This window comes from Eleutherodactylus coqui, chromosome 2 (assembly GCF_035609145.1).
Source record: "Eleutherodactylus coqui strain aEleCoq1 chromosome 2, aEleCoq1.hap1, whole genome shotgun sequence".
Classification (NCBI taxonomy): domain Eukaryota; kingdom Metazoa; phylum Chordata; class Amphibia; order Anura; family Eleutherodactylidae; genus Eleutherodactylus; species Eleutherodactylus coqui.
This window is the reverse complement of record NC_089838.1, coordinates 317,901,465-317,913,958: the sequence shown is the minus strand read 5'-3', so window position 1 is coordinate 317,913,958 and position 12,494 is coordinate 317,901,465. Positions and strand designations below refer to the sequence as shown.

The 12,494-nt window shown below is 47.2% G+C and overlaps 1 protein-coding gene across 2 annotated transcripts in view; it reads right to left on the bottom strand.

Moving 5' to 3' along the window:
- RFX1 (regulatory factor X1) overlaps window positions 1–12,494 on the bottom strand; it is a 34,783-nt gene that overhangs the window by 18,113 nt on the left and 4,176 nt on the right. For both annotated transcript variants that reach the window (XR_010790429.1, XM_066593725.1), the window contains exons 2-6: window positions 6,488–6,685; window positions 6,319–6,404; window positions 1,617–1,703; window positions 1,422–1,487; window positions 151–246 (exon numbers count right to left, since the gene is read on the bottom strand). Coding sequence is in view for 1 of the 2 variants with exons in the window: in XM_066593725.1 (XP_066449822.1) it covers window positions 151–246; window positions 1,422–1,487; window positions 1,617–1,703; window positions 6,319–6,404; window positions 6,488–6,659 (507 nt within the window). In the remaining variant the exon portion in view is untranslated. The remainder of the gene's footprint in view (window positions 1–150; window positions 247–1,421; window positions 1,488–1,616; window positions 1,704–6,318; window positions 6,405–6,487; window positions 6,686–12,494) is intronic.

Genomic DNA, 12,494 nt, shown 5'->3' with positions numbered 1-12,494 from the left:
CAGTACATGTCTGATCTCAGGTCACAAAGGAGACCCTCGGCCAGTACATGTCTGATCTCAGGTCACAAAGGATACCCTTGGCCAGTACATGTGTGACTCTCATGTCACATAGAGGGGACCCTCAGACAGTATGAGCTACCCCATCCATACCTCTGATGTTCCCTGGACGTGCTGCAGACCCTGGACATTTAGCTGATGGACAGGAGAAGCCTTCTGGGGTTGAGGAGTTGCTTGTACAACAGAGCGCTGCAGAGAACAAAGCGAGAAAGCCATTAAGAAACCTTGCACCAACCAAGATGGCATTCTAGGTAAAGAAGAGCCGCTAGAATATGGGCACATCACAGATAAACAACCACAGAAAAACAGTTGCTGGGATTTACAGTTACACTACTTGATTTACAAACCATATTGTTTAGACTATAAGGCTTTCTTGCTAGAAAGTCCCTGCATCTAATAGTCTGAAGTCATGAGGGGCCAGCAGCGCCACACCTGCCATACTGCTGCCGTAATGACTGGGCAGAGTGCTCATAAAGCACTCTGCCCGATTACTCAGAGGACAGTGCGCTATTCATACTTCTCCCTACCTGTCCATGATCTATCAGATCAGTGCAGGACAGAGGAGAAGCTGAACGAGACGTACATATCATGTTGAGTTTGCTGACAGGACTCATCACTGGAGCCTGGAAGACAAGTTAACCACCAGCATTGGACGACAACTCTCCAAAGATCCTACTAGTATCCCATTTTCAGTGACTTACTGCTCTGCTCAGCTCTTTGTCTGCATTAAGAAAGCTGGAGCCAACCACCGCTTGCCCACGAATGCCAATGGGCTCACCACAATGTAGTATTACGACATAAGAAGGGATGTTCAATAGTTTTCCAGTTATTCATATTGATGACCTATTCACATGATAAGTCATTAATAACTGTTCGGCGGGGGGTTGCCACCCACGACCGCAGCCCACCAACTGTCACCCTGTATGGAGCAGGAAACAGATAGCTCAGTGCATTGTGGTGAGCTGTGCCTGCAACGCCACGCTGGACCACTGCACAATGTAGAGAGCCATCTGCTTCCTGCTCTATTCAGGATGGAACTTGCTCCGGCGAACAGCCGATTGTCCAGGATCCCGGGCAGCAGACCCCTGCTGATCAGCTATGGATGGCCTATCCTGTGGATAGGTCATCAATTGTGAAGAGCTGGAAAACCCCTCTAAGTCTTTGAGGAGAAAACAATCTCTGGGTGGCATTTCCAGTGAGCTGCCCCTAAGGGACACCACTTTATCATTAAGTATTGAGTAGCTTACAATCAGGCAAACCCACAACTACCCCTCGGTAAGATCTCAGGGACCTTTTTTTGGGAGGAGGCTGTTTGTTAAGATGTAAGAGATGGAGATACAAGATGGTATAATATACTGGCCCACCTCTTGCGGAGTGCCATGCACCGGCAGCGGCTGACTCTGTGCAGTCTTCAGAGCTGCGCTCTCACTCTGTAACAAAAAGCAGAAATTATAATGCAGCGCAAAGCAACATGCATCCTCCGCCACTCAACACTCAAACTCAGCGTACCACTTCTCTAGTGACTGGCCATGCACTACGGGTGAGGGGGAGCCACCTACCTCTGGTGGTGAGTGTGCCGGTTGCTGCACTGTGTGTACTGCCAGGGAGACCTGAGCCGCCTTTGGAGCGCTCTGCACCACCAGACGCTATAGGAGAGAGAAGAGAGAAGGCGGATGGCTCTGATATTCACATTACTCCATTGTATGTCAGGTGTGGAGGACGAAACAACACAATGTCATGTCTGAACGGATGTCAGGGGGCTAATGAAATACAGATATATATATATATACTCCAGGCTCTATCATTGGGGGATGGAGTTAGCAAAGGACAATGAACAATCTATCTGGCCTGTAATGTGGATGACATGATGGACAATGGCACTGATAGTAGGTGGAGGCACAGCGACATACTTGTTGGGGTACAGATGCTCCAGCCAGCTGCAGGGGGGACACTGCAGTCACTTTGGGCTGGACCCTGGCTTGTACCAGTAGTCTCTGTGAGTGGAGATGCAGAAATAGTATTAGCTGGGGAGTATGAGCGTCCGAAAGTGATAGAAGGTGCAAAACACGGAAGAGCAAACAGCGGAGACGAGGGATGCAGACCTTATAGTACAGGGAAGAAGAGCCTGGTAAGACAGAGGGGGACAGTATGGTACAAAAGTGGGAGGAGCTTATACTACAAAGGAGGAGCTTATAGAATAGAGGAAAGGCTTATAGTACAGAGGGGCGGGCTTATAATACAGAGGAGGGGCTTATAGTACACAGGAGGAGCTTGTAGTATAGAGGAAAAGCTTATAGTAGAGGGGGGGCTTATAATACAGAGGAGGGGCTTATAGTACACAGGAGGAGCTTGTAGAATAGAGGAAAGGCTTATAGTAGAGGGGGGGGGCTTATAGTACACGGAAGGAGCTTGTAGAATAGAGGAAAGGCTTATAGTACGGAGGAGGGGGGTTTATAATACGGAGGAGAGGGGTTTATAATACGGAGGAGAGGGGTTTATAATACGGAGGAGAGGGGTTTATAATACGGAGGAGAGGGGTTTATAATACAGAGGAGAGGGGTTTATAATACGGAGGAGAGGGGCTTATAATACGGAGGAGGGGGGTTGATAATACGGAGGAGAGGGGTTTATAATACGGAGGAGGGGCTTATAATACGGAGGAGAGGGGTTTATAATACGGAGGAGAGGGGTTTATAATACGGAGGAGAGGGGCTTATAATACGGAGGAGGGGGGTTTATAATACGGAGGAGAGGGGTTTATAATACGGAGGAGAGGGGTTTATAATACGGAGGAGAGGGGTTTATAATACGGAGGAGAGGGGCTTATAATACGGAGGAGAGGGGCTTATAATACGGAGGAGAGGGGCTTATAATACGGAGGAGAGGGGTTTATAATACGGAGGAGAGGGGTTTATAATACGGAGGAGGGGCTTAAAATACGGAGGAGGTAGAGGGGGCATATAGTACAAAGGAGGCAGAGGGGGCATATAGTACAGAGGAGGTAGAGGGGGCATATAGTACAGAGGAGGTAGAGGGGGCATATAGTACAGAGGAGGTAGAGGGGGCATATAGTACAGAGGAGGTAGAGGGGGCATATAGTACAAAGGAGGCAGAGGAGGCATATAGTACAGAGGAGGTAGAGGGGGCATATAGTACAGAGGAGGTAGAGGGGGCATATAGTACAGAGGAGGCCGAGGGGCATATAGTACAGAGGAGGCCGAGGGGCATATAGTACAGAGGAGGTAGAGGGGCATATAGTACAGAGGAGGTAGAGGGGGCATATAGTACAGAGGAGGTAGAGGGGGCATATAGTACAGAGGAGGCCGAGGGGCATATAGTACAGAGGAGGCATATAGTACAGAGGAGGTAGAGGGGGCATATAGTACAGAGGAGGTAGAGGGGGCATATAGTACAGAGGAGGCAGAGGGGGCATATAGTACAGAGGAGGCAGAGGGGGCATATAGTACAGAGGAGGCAGAGGGGGCATATAGTACAGAGGAGGCAGAGGGGGCATATAGTACAGAGGAGGCAGAGGGGGCATATAGTACAGAGGAGGCAGAGGGGGCATATAGTACAGAGGAGGCAGAGGGGGCATATAGTACAGAGGAGGCAGAGGGGGCATATAGTACAGAGGAGGCAGAGGGGGCATATAGTACAGAGGAGGCAGAGGGGCATATAGTACAGAGGAGCATATAATACAGAGGAGTGAGAGGGACATATAATACAGAGGAGTGAGAGGGACATATAATACAGAGGAGTGAGAGGGACATATAATACAGAGGAGTGAGAGGGACATATAATACAGAGGAGTGAGAGCGACATATAATACAGAGGAGTGAGAGGGACATATAATACAGAGGAGTGAGAGCGACATATAATACAGAGGGGTGAGAGGGACATATAATACAGAGGGGTGAGAGGGACATATAATACAGAGGGGTGAGAGGGACATATAATACAGAGGGGTGAGAGGGACATATAATACAGAGGAGTGAGAGGGGCATATAGTACAGAGGGGTGAGAGGGGCATATAGTACAGAGGGGTGAGAGGGACATATAATACAGAGGGGTGAGAGGGACATATAGTACAGAGGACGTTGGCAGAAAAAAGAATAGATAGGAGAAAGGTGAAGCATATGACATGGAGTGCAGAGGAAGAAGTGGAGTAGAAAGGAATACAAAAGATAATACAAAACACAAAGGGGCAATCTATTAAGCTATTTAAACCAGTATACTGGTGTATTAAATCATGAATTTTGCACACACCATATTGTTACCAAACTTTGCAGCTTTAAAAAATGCCGCCCTTTTCCTCCCATTTGTTTCCTGCCTTTTTTAATGTGAATTAATCTGCTCTGTTGTGTATACATGCGTTTCTTCAGATATATTCTTGGACTACAGCCTGATAAAGGACTAAGTAGCCTCAGAAGCTTGCAAATATAACTTTTCTGGTTCACCAACAAAGCTATCACCTCCATAAGACTTTTTCTCTTTTATATATAAGAATTTGTAACAGTACATAAATAACAGCTGAAATCTATGGCAGCTCCCAGCTGGTGGAGACGTCCTGTTGTGGTTAGCGCCTCTACATATACTTGTTGCGCTTACCTCCACCCCAATCTTTAAGTAATTTTGCAGCAATAAGGTTAAAATATGTAAATCAGAGAAGGCGGTGGAGGAGATCCTACCTAATATGTCATTCAATATGTTGAGTAAAAGCCCCAGAAAAAGAGAAAGTTCCCCCAACTCAGAAGCCGCAGGACAGGCAGCTGGCGCCGGCAGCAGCACACAGTCAGGACGGGAACACTGCTGAATGTGGAATCGCCGCAGCTTTCTAATATACTTCGCGTTTCAGTTTCTTCACTATTTTCAAGATCTCTGCTTGCAATCGATGAATGGGAACATCTCAGTTTATATTCCAGACCTAGTCCCGTCACAGGAATGGATTTAAGGAAGAGGGAACAATGCCTCTGCAGCGCCACCTTTTGGATGGCAGCATTCCTGCAAATCAATGTCCGACCCTTTATACAGGTCTTTCCAACAATGATTGGGAATTGAAAACCAAGCCAGAATCCATACAAAGACAGCTGTTTAAGGGTGCTACAGAGGTATTGTTCCACCTTACCTTTTTGCATGTACTTCCCAGAGGAGCATGAATGGCCTTATAAGTCCCCTCAATCACCTCCTAGGTCCTCTACTTATGCAGTGATGATACCCCTCCGGGCTCGCTAGCCAAGACAGAATCCTACTGCGCACTGATGAGGGGCAAACACCCCGAAACAGCTGTCTGTGTATAGATTCTAGCTTGGTTTTCAATTCCCAATCATTGTTGGAAAGACCTGTAAAGGGGTCGGACATTGATTTGCAGGAATGCTGCCATCCAATAGGTATACAAAATCAGGAGAGCGCCCGAGATAGAGTGATAATGTATGTAGTCTCACCTGGTGTGGACTACATCCAATGCCTCAAAAGATGTTACAAGCAGCCGAATGGTGTAGACTTATCTTCTTTAATCGGAGACAAAATCCCTACTGCGCTTCAGCCAAGTCTGTAGACTTCAGTGATTGCCATCAACTCCAGTCTCATGAGTAGAGTCCCAGGAAGGGAGTGGTTTTTCTACTTTCTTGTCCCTCGAGTGGACTTGAAGATGCGATCCTTGGATTGCTACTTTACTACACTGCACTACTTATGCACGTGTCCCAACCATCCCAGATCTGGACACGATCACTCTGAGAGGGCCACTGAATGGCAGTATTACTTATATAAAGAAGAGGATAACTCTACACCATTCGGCTGACTGTAACATCTTTTGAGGTATTGGGAATACCCCCCTCCACCAAAGTAAGTCTCCAATACTTGGGAGAAATATTATTGTAATTCTATCCCAAAGTGGTGACTCCTATGAGCGCAGGACCGTTTGTAAGCTAGTTTATTCTTGCCATGCAATAGGTGGCGCTGCAGAGGTATTGTTCCATCTCCCTTATTTGCATATTACCCAGAGGAGCATGCATGGCCTTATGAGTCTCCTCACTCACCTTCTAGGTGCTCTCCTCAAGGAGTGACAATACCCCTCTCCCCTAGGGATGGAATTGTCACAGTGCAGCTGTGTAAGCGGGACGAGGTTCTGAATATAAAGAAATGTTTCAACTGGCAGCCAAAGGAGTGGAAACAAAGTAAAGTTTGGGAACTTTCTGTAAGCTTTGTTTACATAGAAGGGGAAACCCCTGGCTGCCCGTTCTGAGAATTTGTCGGGGCTAGTACCTGCTGTGCGGCTTGCACTTGTTGCACGACCTGTGTGGGCACACCAGTCTGAGTGGTCGAGGATCCTCCAGGACTCAGCTCACCTTCTGTAGGAGGAAGGAGTCATTAGAGGGGTCTGACCCCGGTCACATGTATAACGTGACTCTTTGTATGAGGTGCATCCACTCACCGGACACAGTGACCACTATGTACTGCTGCGGGGCAGGAGTCTGAGATCCGGCCGGCTGAGGAGTGGGTGCTGGAGGGGTCACCTGTAGTTCTGCCACATACTGCTGGGAGGTGCTCTGGGTAGAGGCAGGTGGCGTCGCCTGGAGTTCTGTCACGTAGGCCTGGGTAGCCATTGTGGCTGGGGAGTGAGCAGCGCTTCCTGCAGGAGACACAATCACATTACATTACATTACTCCAGGGTAACGGGAAGCAACTCTTATAGCGCCCTTCTCTGGAGAAACTGAAATATGCCTTTCTTCTAGCAGGTAACCTGCAATGACGATGGACATTTGAGAGCCCAAATGGCCAGCAGAGAGGGACTGCTGACCTATTAACCCCTTAAGGATGTGGCCTTTTTTTTCCAGTTTCTGTTCCCTACTTTGCGGCTGTCGGAGGTCTGGTGTTTTGCGGGACAAGTTGTATTTTTCAGTGGTACTTTTACTGTACTGAGAAACTTTTACAAGTTTCTAAATTGAGTGAAATGGGTAAAAAAAAGCATTTTTGCCATCTTTGCAGGGTCTTGTTTTTTACAGTGTACACAATGCGGTAAAAAAAAAAAATGACGATCTCTTTATTCTGCGATTATGACACCAAATTTATGGGTTTTTTTTTTGCTAATTACTAAAAACTAAAATATCTATTATATAAATCTTTGACCACCATAACTTTCTTGACTTCCTGTCGATAGGGTCACACGAGGACTTGTTTTTTTTTATGCGGGACGTCCTGTAGTTTCTATTGGTACATTTTTTTGGAGTTCATACAACTTTTCGGTCACTTTTTATTTATTTTTTTCTTAGTGACTGGATGACCAAAATAGTTCATAGAAGGTCACTGTGATTGGCTGCAGCAGTCACATGTCCTGGTCCGCAGCAAGTACAGAGTAGCTGTGAGGCAATTTAAGTGGTGGGAAAACCCCTTTAAAGAGGGATTTCAGGACTGAACTATTGACGACCCATTCTCAGGATAACTCATCAGTATCAGATAGGTGGGGATCCGCCACCAGGGACTCCCAGCGATCAGCTGCGGCGCTCAGGTGAGTATTGCGGCCTCTTTTCAGGCCCATGACATCAGATTCATTGGTCACATGACAAGTAAATAGGTGAAGAGTTTCACACGGATTTAGCCCTATTCAGCAGGCAAATCCACATGTAGATTTCCCGACAGATTTCCCGTGTTGAAGGTGGGGAATCCACGTCAATAAGGGACGTCTCGTATGTTAATTCGTATGCGGATTTGAAATCCGTCCGCAGTAAAAAATCCACGTCACACAGACTGCAGCACGGGTTCTTACTGCAGCTGATGGAAGGCCTCCGTGCCACGGCCTCCGCGCTAAAGTCACGGCATCTATCTGCCAAGTGAACAAGGCGGGGGGTTGTGATTGCGAGCGAATATTCATGTGCAAGTCTCATCCATCCATGTTGGACTCCCAGAAATCTGTGCGGTTACTACAACAACCATTTTCAGATATCTGGGACTGATTTTTAATTACAGAAGTTTTTACAACTAATCTGCCGTGTAAGTATCCCTCACTTAGACGCTAAAATGCCGCGCAATAGTCTTTAAGGCTGCGTTCACACGTCGCAGATTTTGGTATAGATCTGCACCAAATCGGCGAAGTGTCAACGCACCCTGAGGCGCCTTCACACTAGCGTATGCGTATTTACACATGCATGAGCGCACCATTTTTGCAGCATGAACGATGCTTTTCTGCACGTGCATCTGCGTATTTTACTGTACTTTTTGCGCACGCAAGGCTTGTTGATTTGCTCGCAGCCGAGACGCAACAATTTAAATGTCTAATTAATCTGAGTCCAGATTAGAGATGAGCGAGCACGCTCGTTTAAGGCTGATACTTGGGCGAGCATCGATCTTCTCAAGTAACTGATTACTCGTCCGAGCAAATGCAGGGGGGGGGGGGGGGGGGGGAGCAGGCGGTGAGGAGAGAGAGATCTCTCTCACGCCTTCCCCCCACTCTACCTCGCCACCCCCCGCATTTGCTCGGACGACTAATCAGTTACTCAAGAAGACCGATGCTCGCCCAAGTATCAGCCTTAAACGAGCGTGCTCGCTCATTTCCAGTGCAAATGCGCAGTAAAATAGAGTATGCTGGGGGCAGAGGGGGCTGTTTGCGCAACAGAAATCAATGGGATCTATTCTCTATGTTTTGCGCGTGCGAATACGTCCGTGTGAATCTAGCATAAAGGGGTTTTCCCACAATCCTGAAAACTAAGAATTCCACAAAAAGCGGCTGCCGATGTAAGTCATTAACCCCGTAGCGACATAAGTAATGTACATGCCTGGGGTTTACATGGAGTGGGCTCAGGGGGGCACCGGACTGCAATGGCTGCCATCACAGATAACTTCAAGCACGGCCATAACCCTTTAGATTCTGCTGTCAATGCAGACAGAAGCATTTAAATGGTCCTAATAGTGTCAGGGCAGCCGCAGGAGGGCTTGTTGTTTTTGCAGCACGATTTCTAACTATTTTTGAAAAGTAAATATATTTTTTTAAACAAAAATTTATTTCCATTGCCATATTCTGAGAACCCTAATTTTTTCATTGATTCGGTAGTCTGAGGGCTTGTTTTTTGTTGGGTTGGCTGTAGTTTTTATTAGTACATTTTGGGAAATATAAGTCTTTTTGATCACTTTTTTATTCAAATTTTTTGGAGTGTAAGAATACAAAATATATATGTATGCATGGATTATGTGCGTGTGTGTGTGGGGGGGGGGGGGACTTTTTTTTGTTTTTTGGTACTTTTAATATTCTTACATTTTTCTTAACTGTTTGAAAACATTTGATTGAATGTTCCTTTATACTATATACTGCAATACTTGTACATAGCCATTTCATGTTACCCATCAAGCCAGGTTAGGCACAAGGCTTGATAGGCATCTATACATGGCAGCCCTGGAAGTCTTCAGTAGGTTGGGGGCTGCGATGCCAGCCCACCTTCACCCCCGACCGCGTTGTATCTAAACAGCCAACTCTGATCATGGCAGTCACCGGCAACTGGCAGCTGTCAAACACCTGGCAGCTCCCGGGTGCGGAGCAGACCTGGCTCCGAGTCCACTTAATACACTCTTCATGACCGTCCGACGTAAAATTACTGTCAGCAGTTGTGAAGGGGTTAACATAGCGTATTATTTATCCCACAGGATGAACGCCGTCAGGAAATTAAAAAAAAAAATAAAAAAATACACACAATGCCAGAATCTCTGGCACTCCGTCTCCAAGGAAATGTTATTTTCTAAAAAGCGGTCAAAACGTCACATGTACGGCAAAATGGTACCAAACGTACGAACAGGAGGTCCACAACACCTGCCTTCACACAACTATGGCGGATTGCACATGGCCCGGTCGGACTCTGAATGCGGGGTCCCTGGATCGCTAAGGCCTTCAGTAGGGAATACCAGGGTCTCTTGTCCCACATGGGAGTGACTAGGATTATTGCGACTCAGCTGGCCTGAATCTTTTTGAGGGTGTACGGAATCAGTGGGAAGGGGGAAAATGCATAGGCAAAGTCCATGTCCCAATTTTGAGACAGGGCGTCTACCCTGCATGGGTTGTCCCTTGGGTTGAGAGAATAGAAGTCCCGGCATTTTGCATTTCCTCTCATGGCGAACAGATTGATCTGCGGTTTTCCCCACTGGCGTGTTAGATGATTGAAGGCTTTCTGGTTCAGACACCATGCTCCTGGAAGGACACTTTGTCTGCTGAGAAAGTCTCCGATGAGGTTTGTGGACCCCTTAAGATGGATGGCTGAAAGGGATAAGATGGTGGATTCTGCCCAGCGAAGTATCCTTGCCGCCAGCTGTTGGAGGTGCGGGTGTCGTGTTCACCCCTGGTGACGAACAAACGACAAGGCTGTCATGTTATCGGTTAGGATTTTAACATGCCTTCCTCTTAAGTGGGGTTCTGCTGCACGAAGGGTCTCCCATATCGCTCTTAATTCCCTATACTTGGACGAGCGTGCGGCTATTCGAGAATCCCAGGTTCTCTGCAGGGTCAGGTCTGCTACTTGCGCTCCCCACCTGGTTTGCTAGCATCCATTGTGACGGATATAGAGGGTTCTCGTGACCAAAAGGTACCCTTGCTCAGGTTACTCTGTAAAGTCCACGAGCGCAGAAACTCTTTAACTTGGACGGACAGGCTCACCTTCTTGTCTAGGGAGGTCTGCCGTTTGTCCCACCTGGCAAGGATGAACCGTTGTAGTTGTCGAGTATGGGCTTGTGCCTATGGGACTATTTGTATGCAGGCTGTCAACAGGCCCAGCACTTTTATCGCTTCTCTGATGGACATCGTAGTGGCCTGATATAGGGATGTTATGGATCGAATAAGGTCTTTACTTCTGGATGGTGGAAGCCATGATTCCTGAATGCGGGAGTCTAGGAGTACACCTAAATATGTCTTCTGTGTACCCGGAATCAGATCAGACTTTCGTTTATTATCCACCCTAAATCATTCAGGATAGACAGGACTACGGACAGGTCTGCGCGTATGGCTTCTGTTGTCCTTGATACTAGCAAAAAATCGTCCAGATATGGAAAAATGAGAATCTGATTTCGCCTAAAATAAGCTATCATTTCTATCACTATCTTCGGGAAGACTCTAGGGGCAGTCGAGATACCGAAGGGTAAAGCCATAAACTGATAGTGATAGATTGTGTCACCGTCCTGCAGAGCGGACCTCAGGATGAACTGCGACTATTAGGACGTGGTATTATGCGTCCTTAAGGTCTATAGTGCACAGGACTCTGTCGAGATCTATTAGCGGTACGATGGACCTCACGGTTTCCATTTTAAATTTCTCGTAAGAGATAAATTTATTTAAAGCTCTGAGGTTGAAGATGGTTCTGCTAGAGCCGTTTGGTTTTTTGATCAAGAAGAGGGGGGGGGGGGGGGAATAGAATCCCTCACCACTTTCGTGTTCGGGAACCTGCATAATAACTTCTAGGTCCTTCAGTTCCTGGATGCCCTTTAGCAGATTTTTTTGTTCTTGTTGGGGACCCTGGGGAGGTTAGGAAGAATCTCTTAGGAGGCAAGGAGTTAAATTTGATTTGAAACCCTGTTTCAACTATCTGAAGTACCCAGGGGTTGGATGGTATCCCCTGCCACTGGACCAGGTATCGTGCTAGTCTACCCGTTGTTGAGTCAGAAATGGGTTGAGCTTCCTTACCCCGACCTCCCTTGGGGTATGACCATCTTCCCGTTTTCCATTTCCCTCTGACTTCAGGAGGTGGCTGTCGTGTCCTCCTTGGAAAGGATGGCTTCCTATAGGATTTCCTATCAGGAAGGTTCTTGCTTTTGTCTCCCACTTTCTCAAGTATCTTAACCAAGACGGGCCCGAACATATATTCACCTTGGAACGGAATGGCGCAGAGTTTATTTTTGGACGTTACATCTGCTGACCGTGATTTTAACCATAACGCTCTTCTTGTGGTAATACTGAGGACCGCGTTTTTTGCGCCGTAGCTAACGGATTCTGCTGACGTGTCTGCTAGAAAAGCAGTGGCCATTTTCAAAAGAGGGAAGACAGCTGGCTAATTCTTCCCTGGGAGCCCGGTCTTTAATTGAGGTTTCCATTCTATTCAGCCATAAGACCATGGATCTGGCTACTGAAGTTGCCGCAATATTAGCTTCGACGGTAAAGGGCATCGCTTCCCAGGTCTTTCTCATTAGACCCTCAACCTTTTTGTCCATCGGGTCCAAGAGCCGAGATGCATCCTCGAAAGGTAGAAGAGTTTTCTTGGCCACCTTAGCGATCTGTATGTCGACCATTGGGGTCTCTCTATACAGGCGGACGTCTTCAGGAGTGAACGCCAGCCGATTCCTAATCTCTTTTGAGACGGATAGTCTCTTCTCTGGTTCCTGCCATTCGTCCGCGATAATTTGTTGCAGGGTCTGATTAACAGAAAACATGGTTTTCCTTCTTGACCGCAGGCCCCCCGAACATTTCGTCCTGG